Raw genomic sequence first — 26,046 nt, 5'->3', positions numbered from 1 at the left:
AACACCAGTTTTTCAAAAAATCAGCTTCACGGTTGACAACATAATTATCCATTCTCCAATATTATCAGACAAAGGACGTGTCAAACCCATCAGAGGAACTAAGGTCATTGTCTATTTACCCTCGAGAGAAAACAGAAGGTTACATTAAGCCAAGGATACTGTAGCTTCTGGCCGGATACCATTAACCGGGCATTATGCCAGGAGCGTGGCGACTTTCACTGTATGGTGTTGGAATCAACCTTATACCTCCAATCCAATAGAAGTCGGGGTACATTTTTTGTCCTCAGTTTGTGTGTGGTATTGCTGCTCAGTTCTAATAAAGTGAATAGAGCTGAGATGTAATACTACATACAACCAAATGAAAGGTGTGGGGCTGTTTTTTTTTTGTTTTTTGTTTTTTTTTGGGGGGGGTAGCGACTTTAATAATGGCCTTTTAGAATAAAGGGGTTATCCAGCACTACAATAACATGGCTGCTTTCTTCCAGAGACAGAACCACTCTTGTCTCCAGTTCTGGTGTTATTTGCTATTAAGCTCCATTCAGTTCAATGGAACTAATTTAGAGAAAAACCCCATCCAAATTGGAGACAAGAGTGTTGCTGTCTCTGAAAGAAAGTAGCAATGTTTTTGTAGTGCTGGATAATCCCTTTAAAAACTCAAAGTTTTAAAAACCTTTCCAATGATAAGGCTAAGTGATGCAAGTCCATAGTATATTTACATAATTTGGCTTGTAGGTGACTATCGACAGAGAAGCGATCAACAGACATAACGAAAATCCTCAAGAGCAGGTGTAAACTTAGCTGTCCACTTAGTCAGCCCATAACTGATAGACGGTGTCGGTTGTAACCACATTAGAGACAACCACAACAATTGTCACATGTTGCCACCACAATCACACAGTAGAGACTGTTGTGCAATATTTTCCCTCTACGTTTCGATGGAAAGATGGAATTGGGTAAGTCAAACTAATTTGCTGAGTCATCTGTCACTAAAGTTGCCTCTGTCTACAAGTTTTACAAAATTTTCAAAAACTTTTTTTTTTTTACATTTTAGAAGCGTTGGGTTCTAATCTGCAAAGACATCAGGAATTGCTTTTCTTTTATTGCTAGTCCTACACTTATCAGTGAACGCATGAGTGCACTTTGTACATATACGTGAGATAAGGACAAGTAAGAGTTTATGGAACCATTACCCCTCGGTGACCCCTCATACATATCACCGAGAAGTCTCTAGTGTAGGTCATTTCATTACAGATTCATTGCTATAGTAGAAATAGGAAGGTCTCCAAAAAAGAGGACTGCAGGAGGTCTTTACAACCCTGAACCCCAGGTGGACTCTTTAAAAAAAACTCTAGTTGCCACTAAGCTGAATATAATGTTTTTAGGGTTTTTGAAGACCCCAAGTTCAGAAAACAGATTTAGAATCATAGCTCACCCACTATTTATAGTTATACCCATCACCCCAAATCCCCATCTAAAATAATCGAAAGGCACCTGCTAAGTTGTTGTCCAGGCTCTCGGATCCTTGGCTGCCTTCAGCTTGGAAAGGGGTAACATTGAGGCGATCATTGGAGGCTTTCTTGGCTTCTTCTTGATCCTCTTGGTCTTTACGCCCACATAGGAAGCGCATACATCTGCCATAGTCTTGGAAGACCAGTAGCCCAACGATGTTCACTCCCAACCCAAGTGCACCGATTATCAGCACCAACTCAGGATTATCTATCTTTTCGGGTTTGGCTAGTCTTAGGATAGAGTCCACCAAGATGGTAAAGCAAAGAGCAGTGAGGAAGACAGCGTTGCACATTGCACCCACCACCTCTGCTCGGGTGTACCCATAGGAAGCTTTGGGTCCCCTGGTTTTCCGCCTAGATACTTGGGAGGCGGTGATCCCGACACACAGAGAGATCAGATCCGACAACATGTTAAAGGAGTCGGAGATCAGGGCGATGGAATTGCCCAAATAGCCGCCAACCAACTCTGCCACAAAGAAGATGACGGTGATGACCAACATGAAGATAAGTCTGCAGGTCTTCCCAGTGTAGCGACCCATTGCTGTATACTGGTGGTCTTCACTTCTCTCTACTGGTAATAGGAGGTCTTACTCAGGGCCAGGTATAGGGCCACTGTCAGCTCTTTCTATGGTTTAGAGAAAAACCCTTCCTGCAGCTTCTAAGGCCAGAGCTCATATGGCAGCAGGGAGCTGGTGGTGTATTAGCCAGGGTGGGTAGTCTAGTGCAAAGTGGAGCTCAACCAAGAAGGGGAACCCCTAAAGTTAACAAGTCTAGAAGAAGCAGTCTGGAACAGCCAGCACCTTGTGCGGGATAGTGGAGCGCTTGGTGATTTGTTGTCTTCCTGGTGCTGATGCTGCTCTCAGGGTGCTGCGGAGGTAGCGGTGCTGTTCTAGTGGCGAACAAGTGCAGATGGTTGTTGAAGTTGGTGCAGGAGAGGTAGTGGTATTGTCCTATTCCAGAAGAGGTAGTGGAGTTGTTTTGGTGCAGGAGAGGTAATGGTGGTGTTCTCCTGTGCAGAAGAGGTAGTGGCTTAGTTCTCCTGGTGCAGGTGGAGCAGAGGTTCTGTTCTCTGGGTGCAGGTGGAGCAGAGGTTCTGTTCTCCCAGTGCAGGTGGAGCAGAGGTCCTGATCTCCTGGTGCAGGTGGAGCAGTGATCCTGATCTCCTGGTGCAGGTGGAGCAGTGGTCCTGATCTCCTGGTGCAGGTGGAGCAGTGGTCCTGATCTCCTGGTGCAGGTGGAGCAGTGGTCCTGATCTCCTGGTGCAGGTGGAGCAGTGGTCCTGATCTCCTGGTGCAGGTGGAGCAGAGGTTCTGTTCTCCTGGTGCAGGTGGAGCAGTGGTCCTGATCTCCTGGTGCAGATGGCACTATGCCGGGTGCTGTTGCAGCTCGGTAGAGGGATCAGGGCTGCTGCGGCTCCAGTTTATATAGGAGCAGTGATAAGAGCAGCTGCTGTGTCAGGATTATGTCACCACCCTGGCCGCTCCTATTTTCCACCAGCAGCAGCCGCACGTATACAGGGGTAATGTGACGGCCTGGACTTCCTCCTTTACCTCTCATTACCTCATCTGCATAATAAGCCCTTGGCACAGATGGCAGCCAGGCCCCCTGGTATTATAGGAGCCTGCGGGGCTGGAGCAGCCGGGGCTCATCTGTCACCAGGCAGGACTCTCATATGGATCACTCATCCTAACGGCAGCCATGTTTGTCACCCCCCTTACCATGGAAGACCTTTATACAGATTTTATACCTATAGTATTACAATTTGTGAAGGATTCTATAAAATTGCATAAAAAACAGAAAAAAAATAGATAGATAGATAGATAGATAGATAGATAGATAGATAGATAGATAGGAGATAGGTAGATAGGAGATAGATAGATAGATAGATAGATGATAGATAGATAGATTGATAGATAGATAGATAGATAGGAGATAGATAGATAGATAGATAGATAGATAGATAGATAGATAGATAGGAGATAGATAGATAGATAGATAGATAGATAGATAGGAGATAGATAGATAGGAGATAGATAGATAGATAGGAGATAGATAGATAGATAGATAGATAGATAGATAGATAGATAGATAGATAGGAGATAGATAGATAGATAGAAGATAGATAGATAGATACATAGGAGATAGATAGATAGATAGATAGATAGATAGATAGATAGATAGATAGATAGATAGATACATAGGAGATAGATAGATAGATAGATAGATAGATAGATAGATAGATAGAAGATAGATAGATAGATAGATAGATAGATAGATAGATAGATAGGAGATAGATAGATAGATAGATAGATAGATAGATAGATAGATAGAAGATAGATAGATAGATAGATAGATAGATAGATAGAATATGGAAACGAGTGGCACTCCAAGTCACAACGCGGCGGGTGCCAGCCGATATGGTTCCGACCACGAACTTCAATCAATAAAGTAACGATGATCAGCGGCACACCAGTAACGTGTAAATGAAAATGGCGGACACCCCGCCGAAACGTCGTGCTTTGCTGTGCTGCATATTTTGAATGTTCTGAAGTTTGAACAATAAATTACTTCGGTTTTACACGTTACTGGTGTGCCGCTGATCATCGTTACTTTATAGATAGATAGATAGATAGATAGATAGATAGATAGATAGGAGATAGATAGATAGATAGATAGATAGATAGGAGATAGATAGATAGGAGATAGATAGATAGATAGATAGATAGATAGATAGATAGGAGATAGATAGATAGGAGATAGATAGATAGATAGATAGATAGATAGATAGGAGATAGATAGATAGGAGATAGATAGATAGATAGATAGATAGATAGATAGATAGGAGATAGATAGATAGATAGGAGATAGATAGATAGATAGATAGATAGATAGGAGATAGATAGATAGATAGGAGATAGATAGATAGGAGATAGATAGATAGATAGATAGAAGATAGATAGATAGATAGATAGATAGATAGATAGATAGATAGATAGATAGAAGATAGATAGATAGATAGATAGATAGATAGATAGATAGATAGATAGATAGATAGATAGATAGAGTGAGATAGTGACTGGAGAAATAATAGATGGCAGGTATGTTTCTCCCAGATTTCTGTCAAACGTGTTATAGCTCCAGGGAGTGCTCAGTGTGTGTTTAACAAAAACCTTATCTGGCTTTGCAAGGAAGCCAAAATAGGACCTGGAGTTTTCTGGATTGGGGAAGAGTTGGGCGGGTTCCCCAATCCATAGTCCACTGCTGGTGGTGGTCAAGGCTGAGGCCTAATCAGCTGCACCTGCAGCCGCTGCATATAGAGAAGCCAGGCAGAGTGGTCAGTCTCCTCCTCAGTCCTGTGTCATGTCTGAAGGTGCCAAACTGCTATGTGAGGAGCTGTACCAGTGCCTGAAGGTGCCATGTTACTATGTGAGGAGCTGTACCAGTGCCTGGTAGGAAGGTGCTGGAGTTAGTTAGTAGGTAACTGTTTAGTTAGTGCTCAGACGAGCAGGTTTTTGTTTTGTGTTTTGCCATTGAACCTGCCTGATGTGTAAAGGCTGTTTATTTTGCCGGCACCACAATAAACTGGACTTTTATTATTGGACTATATGCCTGTGTGTCCCTGTCCCTGTCTGCCAAGTGAGTCAATCCTGCATATACCACAGCTAATTCCCACAATAGATAGATAGGAGATAGATAGGAGATATGGTGCGTTTACACAGACAGATTTTTGAAGCCAAAGCCAGGAACAGACCATAAACAGGGAATGGGTCATAAAGGAATGACTGAGATTTCTCCTCTTTTCAAATCCATTCCTGGTTTTGGCTTCCAAAATCTGTCAGATAAATCTGCCTGTGTAAACGCACCAATAGATAGATAGATAGATAGATAGATAGATATCAAGCAATTTTAAGAGAACCCTTTTTGGCATTTTGTTCATCAGATGTAAAAAAAATAATAAATGATTTATTAAGATTAGACAACAAAACTTTTTTCAAACACAGCGCCACTCCTTTCCTCAGGTTGTTTGTGGTATTACAATTTACCTCTATTCACTTTAATGGAACTGAGCTGCAATACCGCACACGAACTAAAGGCAAGAGAGTGGCGCTGTTTCTGGCTGTTTTCTAATCTTAGACAACACTTTCCTTTAATGCAACCCCCATAGGGACACATTAGTCCAGGGCTCTATAGCAACATATCACATGTAATATTTATCTTTGAAATTGGATTGTATGCAATAAGTGCTCCATGATCTTACATGTAATTTTCTGCAATTTGGGGAGAATTCTAACAAATCCTCTGGTGCCAGAAAGTGCCAGAGATTTGTAATTTACTTCTATTTAAAAATCTCCAGTCTTCCAGTACTTATTAGCTGCTATATGTCCTGCAGGAAGTGATGTATTCTCTCCAGTCTGACACAGTGCTCTCTGCTGCCACCTCTGTCCATGTCAGGAACTGTCCAGAGCAGCAGCAAATCCCCATAGAAAACCTCTCCTGCTCTAGACAGTTCCTGACATGGACAGAGGTGGCAGCAGAGAGCACTGTGTCAGACTGGAAAGAAAACGCCACTTCCTGCAGGACATACAGCAGCTGATAAGTTATGGAAGACTGGAGATTTTTTTAATAGAAGTAAATTACAAATCTGGAACTAGCTGATTTAAAAGATTTTTTTTCTTTTTGTGAACAACCCCTTTAAAATATCTGACACAGAGAGAGTGAAGGAGACGCTGCAGTTGCAATACCAGACAGATCCATAGACAAGAGTGGCGCTGTTTCTTATGACTTTTCTTATCTTGCACCCCCCCCCCCCCTATATGACCAAGTCTGGCGGCTGTAATCTTGAAGATTGCATACGATGTCACACTCTATGGATACATACTAGATCACTTATATAATGTCGCAGTAAGCAGTCATTAAGGGGCGGAGGACACAGCCGGTAATTACGGGATTTATCGCCTGCCCTCTCTGTACATACATACTTACAGGTAATTCCGTCCTACTTAATAATCACTAAGAGATTGAAACATCTAATCAATTAAATTATACTCAATGGTCATTATAGTCAGGTGGCCGCGGTCAGTGACTAGTCACATGACTTCTTTGCAGTTTATAGCCTGCTTTGTAAAAGATGAGACCTGACATCTGATCTGGGTTTTGCCTTTACAATTTTTCGCCCATTATGACCATTCCTCTATGTAATATCCACGGAGAGAGGAGACGTTACTATTCCCACATCTACATAACAAGGTCACCAAGGTTCTACTATGTTGCTGCCCATTGTGAGACTAACAATTCCACCCATACCTCCCAATTCCTCCCATACTTATTATTTATTTATTATTTATTCAGTCTCCTTCCCCCAGTTCTGAGCTGCTGCTTTCTGCTGAAGACACAAAAATCTGTGGGTGAGCTTTTCCCTCTGTCTCCCCCTCCTCCTTCTGAGACAGCTGATGTAAACAAGTTCCTGACTGGCTGTATCTGCAACATTGTAGCTTCTCTATAATGCTGGGAGCATTAATCTGAGGTCAAGTTACTGATGAACTCACTGTGATTAATCCTCCCAGCATTACAAAGAAGCTACAGTGCTGCAGATAAAGCCTGCCAGGGACATCAGCCATCTCGGAAGGGAGGGGGGAGGAGGGGGAGACAGAGAGAAAAGCTCACACAGATTTTTAAGTCTTCAGCAGAAAGCAGCAGCTCAGAACTGGGGGAAGGAGACTGAATAGATAACAACAAGTGTGGAAGGAATTGTTAGTCTCACCATGGGCAGCAACATATCAAAAGTTATGCTTGAGTGGAGTACCCCTTTAAGTTTGTATGATGGCACATCACTGTGGGGCCCTAGCCTAACATTATTTTTGCTTTCCCCCAGCAGCGGCCGCTATAACTTATCATTAGAATATAAAAGACGAATTATTGGCGCTATCCCCTGATGTCTAGATGTCCTACAATAGAAACCAGCAGCGTCCATTACATCCCCCTGGAATACAGCGGAGCTTGTGGTCTCTCAGACTATTACAAGAAAACAAAGTTGCATGCGGCGCTATTCTTCCTATAGCATAAGATTCTGCAATGGAAACCGACACAGGTGTGAACAGAGCCTTATGGCTGCACCGCGCTATTGCAATCACTGGCAGTAGAGGGCGCTGCTTCTGATTAATTACATTTAAAAAAAAATTAAAACTTCCTGTAGTTTTCTCCTTATCCCCAATTAACCCCTGAAAAGTTTTGTTGAAATCAGTCGCTAAAATAGAAAAAAACATAACAGTGATAATCACTTTGCATCTTTAGATCCTTTACTGCCCCCTATTGGTAGGAGTTGGTAGTGCAGCTCAATAGTGCACATAATACGGATGCGTTTTACTCTATACAGTGACATCTGTGTTTCAGGCTGTTGGAGAACTATAACTCCCATCATGTCCTGGCAGCTTGATAATGGGATTTGTAGTTGTGTGGGATCTGGCCGGGCACAGGCTGGTAATCACGGCTCTGTACTCTCTATCTGACAGTGTTTCCATTGTAGTATTAGAGGACTGGTTGGTCCTGTACTTTTTCCTACTGCACAGGCTATAGGTGCATAGATTTATTCAAGATCCATTAAAATTTAAAGGGGTACTCCAGCAATTTTTTTTCTTTCAATCAATTGGTTTCAGAAAGTCATATAGATTTGTAATTTCTATTAAAAGTCTCCAGTCTTCCAGTACTTATCAGCTTCTGTATGTCCTGCAGGAAGTGGTGTATTCTCTCCAGTCTGACACAGTGCTCTCTGCTGCCACCTCTGTCCATGTCAGGAACTGTCCAGATCAGCAGCAAATCCCCATAGAAAACCTCTCCTGACAGAGGTGGCAGCAGAGAGCACTGTGTCAGACTGGAGATAATACACCACTTCCTGCAGGACATACAGTAGCTGATAGGTATGTCAAAACATGCGATTTTTAAATAGAAACTATACATCTGTATCTACCGTAGACAATGACCATGCAATTGCAAAAGGGCCATGGTTTTAAGGGGTCTTGCACTGAACAGGTAACAGGAGAATTAAAGGGCAACTCCAGTGATTTTTTTTTTTCTAATTAAATCAACTTGTATCAGAAAGTTATATAGATTTCTAATTTACTTCTATTAAAAATCTCACGTCTTCCAGTACTTATCAGCTGCTTTATGTCATAGACATAGATATGCAGGACATACAGCAGCTGATAAGTACTGGAAGACTGGAGATTCTTTAATAAAAGTAAATTACAAATCTCTGGAACTTTCTAACACCATTTGATTTTAAGAAATAAAAATTCACTGGAGTTGCCATTTAAGGCCACTAAACACCATGTTCTATGTCATAGATTAATGGACACTAAATGCTACGTTATAAGGAACCTAAAGGGGGTCTGGAAGGAGCGGTCACACCCCGGCCTGAGCTTTTTCTGCTGTGTCATTGCCATCCGTTAATGGTCACGTAGCCCAGGATCCTCCTGACACCTCTTTTCTTAATCACTGGTCTGTATAACACCCTGAGCCGTGTCCTGATCAATAATAGATGACCCCCCGTGGATATCAATACACCCAGATCGTGAGACATCACTATGGTGTTAGGTGGTGCCATGTATAATATATGAGACATAGACACCTTCACATACATATACAGCTACAGATTGTCGTCTCACTGTCTATAAGGAGCTGAAGATTCCGTCTATATAAAGGGTTTTGTGTGTTATAGCGGCAAAGAAAAGTAAGTGAACCCTGTAAAATGAATTACTAATAAATTGTGGGTGAATTAAAGGGGTACTTCATTGAATTTTTTTTTCTTTGAAATCAACTGGTGCCAGAAAGTGTAGTTTACTTCTATTAAAAAAATCTCCAGTCTTCCAGTACTTATCAGCTGCTGTATGTCCTGTAGAAAGTGATGTATTCTTTCCAGTCTGGAGAGCAGGAGAGGTTTTCTATGGGGATTTGCTGCTGCTCTGGACAGTTCCTGACATGGACAGAGGTGGCAGCAGAGAGCACTGTGTCAGACTGGGAAGAAAACACTACTTCCTGCAGGACATACAGCAGCTGATAAGTAATGGAAGACTGGAGATTTTTAAATAGAAGTAAAATACACATTTTTAGCCCTTTCTGATTTGAAAGACATTTTATTTCACTAGAGTACCCCTTTAACAGTCACAATTAAAGCTAGCTAATAATACACGAGTTACACTATAGGACAGCTGTCATGTCTTTTAAGGAGCCAACTAATTATACATCTAAACGAAGGTAGGTGTGAGATCTACTGAGCTGGAGTCTGACGAGGTGAACCTGTCAGGCTCCTATACCCGAGGAGATAGATAATGAATGAAAAGACGGGGATAACAGGTCCTCAAAGAAGACTAGTGGTAGAAGTAGTGTATAGATGAACGGTATATAGAGTATTGGTACGATTTAAAATATAAACATTTATTGAACAAGTAAACCGTAGTTGGGAGTCGAGTAATAATAATATAAGTAAATTATGAATACATAAATACGGTGAATAAATTAGATTATCAAAAAAACATACAAATCTCTGAATCTACCGGTACGGTGTGATCAGTCCCGGGGGAAGTTCAAAAGAAAGAATAATTAGGGATAAAAATATGAAACATAAAAAAGTAAAATCTGAAAAAATAAAAGGTCACTATGACCTTATATGTGAGTAAAGCCGCGGGTCGGGACTGACGTGCGCTGTTGATTTTTGTATCCAAATATGTGGATGGCCGTTGTGGCAGCAAGGCAAGAGTGGCTTTGTTATACAGATAAGTCACAAATTGGCGTGGCTGTGTGAGTAGCCCTTAAGTTATGGCCTGGTAGGACTCTGTCCAATCGTAAATGCATAAAAGGTGCTGAGCACCGCTCACCCGTCCAAATTGGATACTCCGTATGGTGTCAGGCCGTTTGGCGGAGTCTTCCGGCAGGTGATGCTGCTTAGTTCCGGGCGCTTGCGTTAGCGGAATGCTCACTCTTATGATGTGGCAATGTTGCGCATGCGTACAGTCCTCTGTTGGCCGCCGAACCTCGTGGGGAATTTGGCGGTAAGTATGAAAATAAAACGGCAGGAGAGTGCTGGTGAACAATTCATATATATTGTTTCAATTTAAGCTGGACGCGTTTCAAAGCCTTCCTTGGCTTTTTCCTCAGCAGCAGAATGAGTGATGACAGTGGAGTGCACTATGTCCAGTATTTATATAGTTCAATGTCTAGTAATCAGACTTTTAATTGATGGTAAGTGCAAAACGATGGACTGGAACAAGTGGACTGGAGTATCTCCAGCCCACTGGTTTGGATAGGTATATGGAATGACATAGATAGTGTGAGAATACAATAATTAGTAACATACGTAAATAAATGGAATGAATAGATAGATTTGGTTGATGAATAAATAAAACAAATAAACAGTCGGCATATTTGGAAGGTACCAATACATAAACTAGAATTCATAAATATAAAAAAAAAACAATAAAATAAAAATAAGTGTATGAAAACACATGTTATGGACAAATGGACTAACATTTTTTAGATCTACTGATTAGAACTGGTAAGATGAATAGCATGAATTAAACAGTAAATATCTGCGGAAAAGCTATGAGTTTTATAATAAATATCGGCGTGAGATGTAAAAGAATAGTAGTATCACAGGTAAATGAATAGATTAGTAAATGAGTGGGCTATCAGCAGAATAACGCTACTAATAAATTCATAATACAAACGGACAAACAAATCAGAATAAAGAAAAGGGAAGAAAAATGAAAGGCGGAACTTAGGTGTAATATCTTTTTTCAATGTAGTCTTGAGACCAATGAAGAAACTAGATGTAGAGAAAGAAAAGAGGGTCTTGGTGTTAAGCTGGTGCAAGGAGATGTGGACCCTGAGGAACAGCGCCAGAGCCCGTCATCGCGCTGATAGTACAGCCAGGCAGATGTCGGGCTCTGGCACATTGTGTGCTTATCGTATCTTCTTTTAACCTGTGCATTTACTGTTCTCAATTTCGGCATTTTCATATATTTGTATGTTTTTTTGATAATCTTATTTATTCACCGTATTTATATATTCACTAGAAAATGTACCCGGCGCTGCCCGGGTATAAAGTGTCAGTGTCCTGTATACCTGCAGGGTCGTATTTACCATTAGGCACCCATGGTCTGGTGTGTAGGGTAGCACCTTGCAGAGGGGCAGTACCCTCCTGTTCAGACTTGCCAGAAAATCTGGTGTCTTTTCGAGGGGGGTATGGCGGTATTGGTCTGGTATAGCGGTGTTTTCCAGTCACAGTATGGCGGTATTGGTCAGGTCTGGTATGGCAGTGTTATCCAGTCACAGTATGGCGGTATTGGTCAGGTCTGGTATGGCAGTGTTATTCAGTAAAGTGTGGGTATTGGTCATGTCTGGTATGGCAGTGTTATCCAGTCACAGTATGGCGGTATTGGTCAGGTCTGGTATGGCAGTGTTATCCAGTCACAGTACGGCGGTATTGGTCAGGTCTGGTGTGGCGGTGTTCTCCAGTCACAGTATGGCGGTATTGGTCAGGTCTGGTATAGTGGTGTTATCCAGCACAGTATGGCGGTATTGGTCAGGTCTGGTGTGGCAGTGTTATCCAGTCCCAGTATGGCGGTATTGGTCAGGTCTGGTGTGGCGGTGTTACCCAGTCACAGTTTGGTATACCTGTCCTGTAGTGCCCTGTATATACATGTACTGTATAGATGGAGTAGGGGGTCCTGTATATACATGTACAGTATTGATGGAGTAGGAGGTCCTGTATATACATGTACTGTATAGATGGAGTAGGGGGTCCTGTATACATGTACAGTATTGATGGAGTAGGAGGTCCTGTATATACATGTACAGTATAGATGGAGTAGGGGGTCCTGTATATACATGTACTGTATAGATGGAGTAGGGGGTTCTGTATATATGTACTGTATACATGGAGTAGGGGGTCCTGTATGTATATATATATATGTACTGTATAGATGGAGTAGGGGGCCCTGTATATACATGTACTGTATAGTTGGCGTAGGGGGTCCTGTATATACATGTACTGTATAGATGGAGTAGGGGGTCCTGTATATACATGTACTGTATAGATGGAGTAGGGGGTCCTGTATATACATGTACTGTATAGATGGAGTAGGGGGTCCTGTATATACATGTACTGTATGGATGGAGTAGGGGGTCCTGTATACCTGTACTGTATAGATGGAGTAGGGGGTCCTGTATATACATGTCCTGTATAGATGGAGTAGGGGGCCCTGTATATACATGTACTGTATAGATGGAGTAGGGTGTCCTGTATATACATGTACTGTATAGAGGGAGTAGGAGGTCCTGTATACATGTACTGTATAGATGGAGTAGGGGGTCCTGTATATACATGTACTGTATAGTTGGAGTAGGGGGTCCTGTATATACATGTACTGTATAGATGGAGTAGGGGGTCCTGTATATACATGTACTGTATAGATGGAGTAGGGGGTCCTGTATATACATGTACTGTATAGATGGAGTAGGGGGTCCTGTATATACATGTACTGTATAGATGGAGTAGGTGGTCCTGTATATACATGTACTGTATAGATGGAGTAGGGGGTCCTGTATATACATGTACTGTATAGATGGAGTAGGGGGTCCTGTATATACATGTACTGTATATATGGAGTAGGGGGTCCTGTATATACATGTACTGTATAGATGGAGTAGGGGGTCCTGTATACATGTACTGTATAGATGGAGTAGGGGGTCCTGTATACATGTACTGTATAGATGGAGTAGGGGGTCCTGTATATACATGTACTGTATAGATGGAGTAGGGGGTCCTGTATATACATGTACTGTATAGATGGAGTAGGGGGTCCTGTATACATGTACTGTATAGATGGAGTAGGGGGTCCTGTATATACATGTACTGTATAGATGGAGTAGGGGTCCTGTATATACATGTACTGTATAGATGGAGTAGGGGGCCCTGTATACATGTACTGTATAGATGGAGTAGGGGGTCCTGTATATACATGTACTGTATAGATGGAGTAAGGGGTCCTGTATATACATGTACTGTATAGATGGAGTAGGGGGTCCTGTATACATGTACTGTATAGATGGAGTAGGGGGTCCTGTATACATGTACTGTATAGATTGAGTAGGGGGTCCTGTATACATGTACTGTATAGATGGAGTAGGGGTCCTGTATATACATGTACTGTATAGATGGAGTAGGGGGCCCTGTATACATGTACTGTATAGTTGGAGTAGGGGGTCCTGTATACATGTACTGTATAGATGGAGTAGGGGGTCTACCAGTTATTACTGTGGATGTTGTGAGGCAGCTTCCCTAGCAACCATTGCTCCCTGTGAAAATAAAAGCAGTAATCCTATTGGTTGCTAAGGCTCCAACTGCCGTGTCTGCTGCAGCTACTTATATCACCTTTGTTTGCAGTGAGGAGATTTTCCAATTCATCTCTATGGGGCGCCGCTCTTCCCCCTCCCCCTCCCCTCCTGTACATCTGGCGGGGACGGGACCTTCGCAATAACCTTCCCGGGCACCCAATGTATCTGTGGGAAAAATTTGGGGTCAAACGGTTCAGGCGTTTGGAAGTCTATAGAGGACAGACAGACAGACAGACAGACTTTGATTTTTATGATATAGATAATTTACTTATATTATTATTACTCGACTCCAACTACGGTTTACTTGTTCAATAAATGTTTATATTTTAAATCGTACCAATACTCTATGTACCGTTCATCTATACACTACTTCTACCACTAGTCTTCCTTGAGGACCTGTTATCCCCGTCTTTTCATTAATTATACATCTACAAAGCAGAGAGAAAACCATTGGTTTCATTGCTATCTATGTCACAGTTATACACTAGACTACAAACACACACATAGTTGTAATGTACATGTATTTTTGACATTAAGTAAACATCTACAGTGCAGGGAGAAAATGTAAGTATGCTTTTTGAATGTTTGCCATGTAACATTATGTGTCACCAGCGGCCACATACTGTAAGGGGTCGTCTGTGCCATTTTGGTGCAATTTTGCAAAAAAAACAAAAATAGCATCTTGCGGCAGCTTTTCCATAATCACATAATTACGGTGGTATGATTAGTACTAGTATTATAGTAGTATTATTACATGTGTGAAGAATAGCACCTCTGGCCACTGTACTAAATTAGCCAAAATAAACCAAAAGCTTTGGCTCTGAACTAAAAACTGTGGGTGCAACATTATGACGTGAGGGGACGATCACAGGGATCATGATTGTTTCCAGCCCTTGCAGTACCACATCAGACCACCAGATGGAGAAAGAGACATGTGACAAAGCTCATGTAGTACTGTGCATTGGTCTATGATGTGGTGGGCAGCATGCAGCCCCTGGTTCCTTCTCTCTATAGTTGCTCTATTTAAAGCTTTGCTCTGTGCTAGAGAACAGGGTCCCTGCAGAGACGCCTCTTAGAGCTCCGGGGCCCACTGTAACATATGTAACTGGGCCCCTCCAACTCCCAGTAGTATCCACCATTTATAATACTGGCCCTGGCAGGTACCGGGCCTAGGTGGGACTGCTACCTCTGCTCCCCCTGTATCTGTACCATGGGTCCCATTATAGGCAACAAGTGACTGCGCTCCACTCCATTATAATCAATATAAAGGCCACATCACCCCAGAACCTGTAAGAATGTCACCCAGCTGATACCATAAAATGGTCAGACCTGTGTATATATGTATATATCCCCTTGCTGTATCAGGCTCTTTGTATGTACAAACCTGCTGAATACGGAATATACAATGGATGGTGGGGGGCTCAGTAGCTGATGGAGTTACTGTTGGGTGCCAGGTGGTAACATTAAAGGGGTTTCAGATGGTTATACAGATTTGTAAATAACATCTATTAAAAATCTCCAGGCTTCCAATACTTATCAGCTGCTTTATGTCCTGCAGGAAGTGGCGTATTCTTTCTAGTCTGACACAGTGCTCTCTGCTGCCACCTCTGTCCATGTCAGGAACTGTCCAGAGCAGCAGCAAATCCCCATGGAAAACCTCTCCCGCTCTGGACAGTTCCTGACATGGACAGAGGTGGCAGCAGAGAGCAGTGTGTCAGACTGGAAAGAATACACTTCCTGCAGGACATACAGCAGCTGATAAGTACTGGAAGACTTGCTTTCAAAGAAAAACATTTTCAGCAGGATACTCCTTTAGGTACATTACAGTTGAAGTCTTTTTTTTTAATGCTGTCAATGTATTTGTCATAAATACCTCTTGTAATAGGGCACTACTACTGTAACTGTAAAGAAGCCTTCCCTATACTGATTTCACTAAATTGGAAGAACCCTGGACCATTGTACAGTTCATGTAGGGAATAGATGATGTGCTAGCTCCTAGTACTGACCTGATACATATATATACTATAGGCCATTTACTATACTATATAGAGGTGAAACCTTCCCCCTGTTCTATGACATCTCAGGGTTTACAGAGGGACAGTAGTATATTTGTTATATATATATATATATATATATATATCTTACAATGCAGCAGGGAGACACACTACATATGTATAAGACAGCCGGATCCCTGATCCACCGCCGCCATCTTATATAAGACGATTAACAAATTCTCTTAGAAGAATAATTAGAGGATTGGCCGTTCTTCCTCCTCAGTATCGTCGTATTGTCTTATATCCAGCACCATCCTCATCCTCATACACTAGAAGTGAATTATTATATTAGTATCACTCATCAATCACTGAGCAGGGATCTGCCTTAGATTTCATCATTAGAAATCCCTATAGCCGCACCTTGTCTGTATGGGAAGATAGAAGTGGAATTAGAATAGATTGGAATGTTGTTCTATAGATATCAGGGTGAATTATAGAACCAATTTATAGTTTGGAGGTTTCCAGTGTGAACAATCTGTCATGGAGATAAGAGAGGTGCGGGACACTGGGAACATGGTGCACAATAATATCAGTACCAGGACCCCAGCACCCAGACCTCAGGACCCCAGCACCCAGACCTCAGGACCCCAGCACCCAGACCTCAGGACCCCAGCACCCAGACCCCAGACCTCAGGACCCCAGCACCCAGACCTCAGGACCCCAGCACCCAGACCTCAGGACCCCAGCACCCCAGCACCCAGACCTCAGGACCCCAGCACCCAGACCTCAGGACCCCAGCACCCAGACCTCAGGACCCCAGCACCCAGACCTCAGGACCCCAGCACCCAGACCTCAGGACCCCAGCACCCAGACCTCAGGACCCCAGCACCCAGACCTCAGGACCCCAGCACCCAGACCTCAGGACCCCAGCACCCCAGCACCCAGACCTCAGGACCCCAGCACCAAGACCTCAGGACCCCAGCACCAAGACCTCAGGACCCCAGCACCAAGACCTCAGGACCCCAGCACCAAGACCTCAGGACCCCAGCACCCAGACCTCAGGACCCCAGCACCCAGACCTCAGGACCCCAGCACCCAGACCTCAGGACCCCAGCACCCAGACCTCAGGACCCCAGCACCCAGACCTCAGGACCCCAGCACCCAGACCTCAGGACCCCAGCACCCCAGCACCCAGACCTCAGGACCCCAGCACCCATGTTACAGGAGGAAGAAGGGAAAGGAGGACATTATGGAAACCTTTATATATGTTACAGGAGGGAAGAAGGGAAAGGGGGGGGGACATGATTGAAAGCTTTATATATGTACAAAGCCTAAATGAGGTTCAGGAGGAAAGAAATTAAACATAAGAACAGGAGCGGCACATTCTGAGGACATTGGGGGAAAGATCAGAAGCAATGTGAGAAAATATTGCTTTACTGAAAGAGTAGTTGATGCTTGGAACAAAATTCCAGCATAGGTGGTAGGTAAATCTACAGTAAGTGAATGTGAACCTGCCTGGAGTATCTATCTATCTAAGTGCGGACTGGATGGAGCAGGGGATCTTCAGTGTTTTCTGACTATTATTATTGCCCTTCTTACCTTTCTCAGTTTTCTCATGATCACCCGTCTTCTTAGGAAAGCAGCATTGAAGAAAGAGGACAAAGTTTATCAAGTTCACGACCAGGCCGACCACCCCGGCGATCAGCACCAGCAGCGCGTTTTCCGTCCTCTGTGGTTCAACAAACCTCTTGATGGCTTCTATAAGGATACTGATCATAAAGGCCGAAGCAAAGATGGCGTTACCAAAGGCGCCAACCGCGTCCGCCCTCAGAAAGCCATAGGTGTTTCTCCGGTGCCAGTGGACTCTGCCGTACCGTACACCCAACAGACCGATTATCATGGAGATGAGGTGGGAGAGGACGGCAAAGCCATCGGAGGAGAGGGACAGGGAGTTCCCTATGTATCCTATAACCAACTCCGCTATAAACAAGAAGAAACTGATGACGCACATGAGGACCCCCCCCCACACACACACACACGGGGGCCCGATACAGAGATCGGCAGGGGGTACAGAGGTCGGACGCCTCAGATCTCTTACTTTTAAGTTGATTTTGGCCAGACAGCAACCTCTTTAAGGCAGAAATCACTGCCCCTAAATCCTTCTCTTCTAAAGTCTTCACTAACACAGAATTGCTGGTATGATACTCGGATAGAGAATTCCTCCTCCCCAGGTGCGTTATATTACATTTGGAAACATTGAACCGCAGTTTATATTGCTTTGACCCCTTTTTCATTTTATACATGTTTGAGAAGATGGAAATCGGGAGAGGTTTACAAATATCCCCAACAAAGGGACTGATCGACTGGTTAAGTGAATAAAAAAAAAAAAAAACTGTAAAAATTGAGAGAATTAACAACTATTAACAATAAACTTGTGGAATATGGAAACAAGAAATTTAAGGGGGTCAAATTCAGCAAGAATTTTTTTTTTTTATTTTACTGATCAGAGACGGATCCTGAAATGTGTTCTTTGTTTTTCATATGTTTCCATTTTTGTATTGTAATTTGTATTTATTTATGTATTCATTTATTTATTTAGCACATAATTATGGGGGCAGCCATCTTGTGTTTTAGCATTTAGTGACTTGCTTTATGGCAAGCCTCATGGACCATCAGACACAATCAACAAGACCTGTCCCATTCAGATGAATGAGAAATACTTCTGAGCATGCTCAGTGACCTTTATAGAGGTCATTCTACAGGGAGGGGCTAAGTTGTGAGTAGTAGCTATTGTGCGCACCTGTTATCTATATACTGGTGTCACCTGTCACTGTACTCCTGTCTGTGTTATCTATATACTGGTGTCACCAATCACTGTACTCCTGTCTGTGTTATCTATATACTGGTGTCACCTGTCTGTGTTATCTATATATTGGTGTCACCTGTTACTGTACTCCTGTCTGTGTTATCTATATACTGGTGTCACCTGTCTGTGTTATCTATATATTGGTGTCACCTGTTACTGTACTCCTGTCTGTGTTATCTATATACTTGTGTCAATGATCACTGTACTCCTGTCTGTGTTTTCTATATACTGCTGTAACCTGTGACTGTACTGCTGTCTGTGATGATAAGGAGGACACTGTTGGTAATATGTACAGAACAGGATGTATCAGATTAGTGGGATTATTTTAAAATATAGATGGTAAAATTAAAAATTAGAAAAAAATATCACTAAAAATTCTTTAAAAATATGTTAACTGTAAAAACTTGATTTAAACAAAAGGTCATTTTATGTGGACACTTTCCCTTTAAAAGAAGATGGACACCATGCACAAATACTGGACCTCCATGGGCCGGGCAGTAAGTCCTAGTAATCCCTTCTCTTTTCTAGTAGTAGCGATGCACTGTGCAGAATGTCTGACAATAGACATCTCTTATGGAATATATTGGGTGTCCACATATCCAGAATAAAAACTTTGTATAAATGATGCAGTACACAGTTCTGGCCGCTCAAATGTGCAGAACCACTGGGGACGGAGGCTTACAGGTGTCTGAACTGCTTCCACTGCATGCAGTACCACATCACACCACCAGATGGGGTAAGAGCCCCCTGACAGAGCTCACCCAGCTCACTGTGCAGGTATGTGGTGGTATGTCACCAGTACAGGTGGGCAGCTGCTGCTTCATCGCCTGTGATACAGAGAGCAGGGTCCTGCAGTGTTATGCACAGGGGGGGCAGGGGGGCAAAAACTTTCTGCAAGCTATGTGGAATGGGCTGATCCTGTCTAGTGTATCAGGACAAGTCCAGGATGGATAGGAGGGACCGTCTGGCCCATATCACCTCACCACCTATAGGAATATCAGCTGCAGATGCCATAAAAGAATCACACATGGGGTTTATAATCTCTATCATCAGTGCAAAAACCTATAGACTCCCATAACAGTACAGGCAGAGAAACTATAGATCAGGGGTCCTCAACTGGCGGACCGCAGCCGGACCTGGGCGGCAGAGGCCAGCTGTCCGGACCCCTGCTGCAGCTCAGTATACCTGAGCACAGGGGGGCTATATACTACTGTAGGAGCAGGGGCGTAACTAGGGTTCATGGGGCCCCATAGCAAAAAAGTGTATGGGGCCCCCCCAACATACTCACCTGTCCCGGCGATATGGTGCTGTCCCCCCTTCAGTAGCTCTGAAACGCTGTGCCCTGGGGTGGCGGTGAGGGGAAGCAGGCCGCTATGAGTCTCTGCTGGTTGGGGCGGCTCTGAGACACCTGCAGGGTGCGGGCTGCTTTAAGACGCTGAGGGAAGCTGAGTGACCCCATTATACAGGATGCTGGGAAGCTGAGTGACCCCATTATACAGGATGCTGGGAAGCTGAGTGACCCCCATTATACAGGATGCCAGGGAAGCTGGTGACCCCCATTATACAGGATGCCAGGGAAGCTGGGTGACCCCATTATACAGGATGCCATGGAGGCTGAGTGACCCCCATTATACAGGATGCCAGGGAAGATGAGTGACCCCATTATACAGGATGCTGTGAAGCTGAGTGACCCCATTATACTGGATGCTAGGGAAGCTGGGTGACCCCATTATACTGGATGCAGGGAAGCCGAGTGACCCCATTATACAGGATAACAGGGAAGCTGAGTGACCCCATTATACAGGATGCCAGGGAAGCTGAGTGACCCCATTATACAGGATGCCAGGGAAGCTGAGTGACCCCATTATACAGGATGCCAGGGAAGCTGACTGACCCCCATTATACAGGATGCCAGGGAAGCTGACTGACCCCCATTATACAGGATGCCAGGGAAGCTGAGTGACCCCATTATACAGGATGCTGGGAAGCTGAGTGACCCCATTACACAGGATGCTGGGAAGCTGAGTGACCCCATTATACAGGATGCTGGGAAGCTGACTGACCCCCATTATACAGGATGCTGGGAAGCTGACTGACCCCATTATACAGGATGTTGGGAAGCTGGTGACCCCATTATACAGGATGCCAGGGAAGATGAGTGACCCCATTATACAGGATGCTGGGAAGCTGGTGACCCCATTATACAGGATGCTAGGGAAGCTGAGTGACCCCATTATACAGGATGCTGTGAAGCTGGTGACCCCATTATACATGATGTTGTGAAGCTGGTGACCCCATTATACATGATGCTGGGAAGCTGAGTGACCCCATTATACAGGATGCCAGGGAAGCTGAGTGACCCCATTATACAGGATGCCAGGGAGGCTGAGTGACCCCATTATACTGGATGCTGGGAAGCTGAGTGACCCCATTATACTGGATGCTGTGAAGCTGGTGACCCCATTATACATGATGCTGGGAAGCTGAGTGACCCCAATATACAGGATGCTGGGAAGCTGAGTGACCCCATTATACAGGATGCTGGGAAGCTGAGTGACCCCAATATACAGGATGCTGGGAAGCTGAGTGACCCCATTATACAGGATGCTGGGAAGCTGAGTGACCCCAATATACAGGATGCTGGGAAGATGAGTGACCCCATTATACAGGATGCCAGGGAAGCTGACTGACCCCATTATACAGGATGCTGGGAAGCTGAGTGACCCCATTACACAGGATGCTGGGAAGCTGAGTGACCCCATTATACAGGATGCTGGGAAGCTGACTGACCCCCATTATACAGGATGCTGTGAAGCTGAGTGACCCCATTATACAGGATGCTGTGAAGCTGAGTGACCCCAATATACAGGATGCTGGGAAGCTGAGTGACCCCAAAATACAGGATGCTGGGAAGCTGAGTGACCCCATTATACAGGATGCTGGGAAGCTGAGTGACCCTAATATACAGGATGCTGGGAAGCTGAGTGACCCCATTATACAGGATGCTGGGAAGCTAGCAGTGATAGTTACCATCCTTCAGGCTGTCTCTTCTCCTCAGATCCTGTTCCGGTGAGCTAATATCCCACCCGCAGTGGGCACCGGGGGCGGGGCTTGCCGCGATGGGGGGGGAACTTATCGGAACCTAACGGGGACTATTATCACTTGTGGAGAGGGGGGGCACTGATGCAGGACACCCTGAGTCTGTGTCAGGGGGAGGTGCGGAGGTGCTTGAGAGGGGGTTGCAGACGGCTCCCTTCAGCTCTCTGACAGTGTGTTTTGCTGTCAGTGCTGTAGCACCATGGAGACAGGGGAGACAGGCCAGGCAGGGCCGGGCCCCTCTGAAGCCGGGGCCCCATAGCAACTGCCTGCCCTGCCCCCATGGTAGCTACGCCACTGTGGGGGAGCACAGGGGGACTATATACTACTGGCGGAGCGCACAGGGGGGCTATATACTTCTGGGGAGCAAAAAGCAGGGGTCTATAAACTACTGGGGGAGCACAGGGAGGCTATATAACTGGGGGAGCACACAGCAGGGTTGCTATATAATACTGGGGGAGCGCACAGGGGGGCTACATACTACAAAGCTAATGATGTTTCCTACTGATGTACAGCTCAGACCTTCAACTGGCAATAAGCCCCGGTAAGTGGACCTTCACTAAATGTTGTTGAGTACCCCTGCTATAGAGGGAGATGATGACGGTCAGGTGTCACTACTGTACAACCTCAGGTCTAGTTCACACCAGGCTTAAAGTTGGTACTTGAGATGGTATATGTATCACACTATTATAGCACCGACTAACATTGCATGGATACAGCCTCTTCTCTACTACAGATGTCAGGCAACTGGTGTGTAGTCACCGGCCTCTTCTCTACTGGGATTGGTTGCTATGGGCAACAAGGAGAATATAATACAGCCCCATAGTGCTTCTATAAGGCGCTAAAACTGGGCAGAAGTATCTACCGACATGGTCAGTGACCAAAGCCAAACCAGTACACCACTAAAGGGGTACTCCAGCGAAAAGCTCTTTCCCAGTAATTGAAACACATTACAAAGTTATCTAACTTGTAACTGTTTTACTTCTTTTAAAAATGAAAACATATTTAACCTCTCAAGGACATATGACGTACCCCTACATCATATGTCCTCACTTGCACTTCAAAGCGGGGCCGCGCGGCGGCCCCGCTTTGAAGTGCCGCGATCCCGGGTGCCGCGAGTAGCCCGGGACCGCTGCTATTAGCGGGCACGGTCTGATCGCCGTGCCCGCTAATTAGCTAATCGGAGGCAGCTGTCAAAGTTGACAGCTGCCTCCGATTACCGGAGGCAACGTTTCCCTGGTGTCTAGTGGGGGAGATCGCTCCTCCGGGACCTTGTCCCGGAGGAGCGATCTCCGTTACTGATGCCGGCCGGGGACGCGTCCAAGATGGCGCCGTCCTCGGCTCGGCACTCGTTCGTTTTCGGCTGCAGCAGCCGAAAGCAAACGAGTGCCGATCTCATGGATCTCTGCAGCATATCTATGCTGCAGAGATCTCAATGAGAGATCACAGTGTATATACTAGAAGTCCTCCAGGGGGAATAACCCTAACCGCAGGGGGAATAACCCTAACCCCAGGGGGGCTTCTAGTATATGTGTAAAAAAAATAAAATAAAGTGTTGTTAATAGTAAAAAGCCCCCTCCCCTAATAAAAGTCTGAATCACCCCCCTTTTCCCAGGTTTTAAATAAAAGTAAACAAATAAAAAAATAAATAAACATGTTTGCTATCGCCGCGTGCGTAATCGCCCGAACTATTAATTAATCACATTCCTGATCTCGCACGGTAAACGGCGTCAGCGCAAAAAAATCCCAAAGTGCAAAATTGCGCATTTTTTGTCGCATCAAATCCAGAAAAAATGTAATATAAAGCGATCAAAAAGTCGTATATGCGCAATCAAGGTACCGATAGAAAGATCACATCATGGCGCAAAAAATGACACCTCGCACAGCCCCATAGACCAAAGGATAAAAGCGCTATAAGCCTGGGAATGGAGCGATTTTAAGGAACGTATATTGGTTAACAACGGTTTGAATTTTTTACAGGCCATCAGATACAATATAAGTTATACATGTTATATATCGTTTTAATCGTAACGACTTGAGGAACATGCATAACAAGTCAGTTTTACCCCAGGGCGAATGGCGTAAAAACACATTTCCCCCAAATAAAAGAAATGCGTTTTTTTTTTCAATTTCACCACACTTTGAATTTTTTTCTGGTTTCGCAGTGTACTTTATGCAAAAATTCAGCCTGTAATTGCAAAGTACAATTAGTGACGCAAAAAATAAGGGGTCATGTGGGTTTCTGGGTGGAAAAATGCAAGTGCTATGACCTTTTAAACACAAGGAGGAAAAACCGAAAACGTAAAAACGAAAATGGGCCATGTCCTTAAAGGGTTAAAAAATAAAATACAATTATATATACACACAGCTATATATATATATATATATATATATATATATATATATATATATAAATAGGAATTGCTTCATTCTGACCCCTACAACTTTTCTTTTTTTTCAGAGCTGCATAGGAACTAATCTTTCACGATTTCACGATCACTTTTAAAAAAAAAAAAGGTTTTTATTACTTTTCAAACAATGAACAACGAAATACAAAACATTCATAAAACAACCATTCACTGCTGTGAGCGGCGGCAACAGTGATCAAACCCTCACAATCCAAATAAGAGGTAAGGAAAGGAAAGCAAGAAAAGTTATACAAAACATGCTCTTTGCCAATAGAGAAGCACCCCGGAGAGATCTACCACTTCAGAGTCAGCTGGGCGACGTAACTATAACTATTATTAATAGATGTTCTTACCTTTCTCTGGGTCCTGGTTATCACCCCCTGATTTCTTCGGAAGGCAGCAGTCCATGAAGATGACGTAGTTCAGCAAGTTAATGGCCAGGCCGACCACCCCAGCGATGAGCACCAGCAGCGCGTTTTCCGTCTTCTCCGGTTCGACAAACCTCTTGATGGCTTCAATAAGGATACTGAACATAAGCGCCGCGGCAAAGATGCTGTTGCCAAAGGCTCCGACTGCGTCTGCTCTCAGGAAGCCATAGGTGTTTCTCTGGTGCCATTGGATTCGGCTATACCGAATGCCCAACAGACCGATTATCATGGAGATGAGATGGGAGAGGACGGCAAAACCATCGGAGGAGAGGGCCAGGGAGTTCCCTATGTATCCTATAATCAACTCCGCTATGAACAAGAAAAAACTGATGACGCACATGAGGACCAGGCGGCAGGCTCTTCCCGTGTAGCGACCCATAGCTGGACTCTTACTGGTGCACTGGCTGAGCTGGGACTGAGAAGCTCCACTGTATGTCTATCTGCTACTTTATATGTTATGTCAACCAGAGTTTACAATCTCGGCTTATGGTGCTTTAAAATAATAACTTTTTATTGAAGGGAATTATTATAATGCAAAGGCTAAAAGGCGCAATAGCAGGAACTGAGGCTGTTTTTTATAATCCTGCAACAAACCTATGGATAGGACAATATTGTGGCTGTAAAACACGGCAAGCTGTATAAGGTCACATATTTAAAGTAACATAATATAGTTATTAGGAGGCCGTCTCTTCTGCTCCTCCTCCGCGACTCTCCCCTCCCAAGCCTGACTCAGCTCTACAGTCCCCGCAGTCCTGTCTGTATAATGCTATACATTTACGCACAGGTGGTTCAGAGGAAGGAGTATATGCCTAGTGTATTGCTATGAGGAGGGTGGGGTTTAGGATTAGATATAGCTTCCTGTCTAGTCTGTCCCTTCCTCTCTCACAAGAAGATCTAAAGAAAACATTCCCATCCTGCCCTCTTCTTTTTTTAATCTTTACTCTACATCTCTTTCTCTTTTTGCAGGTGTATTTATGCATCATGTATTATTGTAAATATCTGTTTGTGCATGGTACCATATCAGCAATGACAATGTTAATTTTATTTTCATTTGATTAGTTACAGTTTGGCATGAACCCTATAAGCCCAAGAAAAGGGCAATTCTTCAGCCAAGGTTTCTTAGAGGTTTCCTCCACATGGGGTTTTTCCTCTGCTGACTGTTGGATGATTACTCTTTATAAGTTAAAGTTAAGCTTTGCACAATTTTCATAGTTTTGCCTGGGCTTGTAGTTCTAAGCTATACGTTTATTTGAATTAAGAATGCAAAAATCTGTAAAAGTTTAAAAATAACAATAATGTTAATAAATTAAACGATTTAAATTAAATTAATAATCCCCCCCCCCCCATGTTTTTCTC

General features: G+C 43.9%; 1 protein-coding gene across 3 annotated transcripts in view; it reads right to left on the bottom strand.

Moving 5' to 3' along the window:
- SLC30A10 (solute carrier family 30 member 10) overlaps positions 1-25,119 on the bottom strand; it is a 33,437-nt gene extending 8,318 nt beyond the window's left edge. The window contains exon 1 of one of the 3 annotated variants that reach the window (XM_069954827.1): positions 24,616-25,119. In XM_069954827.1, coding sequence (XP_069810928.1) covers positions 24,616-25,069 — 454 coding nt within the window. In that variant the 5' untranslated portion in view covers positions 25,070-25,119. Of the gene's footprint in view, positions 1-1,491; positions 2,929-17,491; positions 17,734-24,615 lie in introns of those variants that run through there. The other 2 variants (XM_069954828.1, XM_069954826.1) reach the window with 2 other exon arrangements.
- Positions 25,120-26,046: the final 927 nt, after the last annotated feature.

This window comes from Dendropsophus ebraccatus, chromosome 15, assembly GCF_027789765.1.
Source record: "Dendropsophus ebraccatus isolate aDenEbr1 chromosome 15, aDenEbr1.pat, whole genome shotgun sequence".
NCBI classification, from domain to species: Eukaryota; Metazoa; Chordata; class Amphibia; order Anura; family Hylidae; genus Dendropsophus; species Dendropsophus ebraccatus.
The sequence above is the reverse complement of the archived record's forward strand: the minus strand, read 5'-3'. Positions and strand labels throughout refer to the sequence as shown.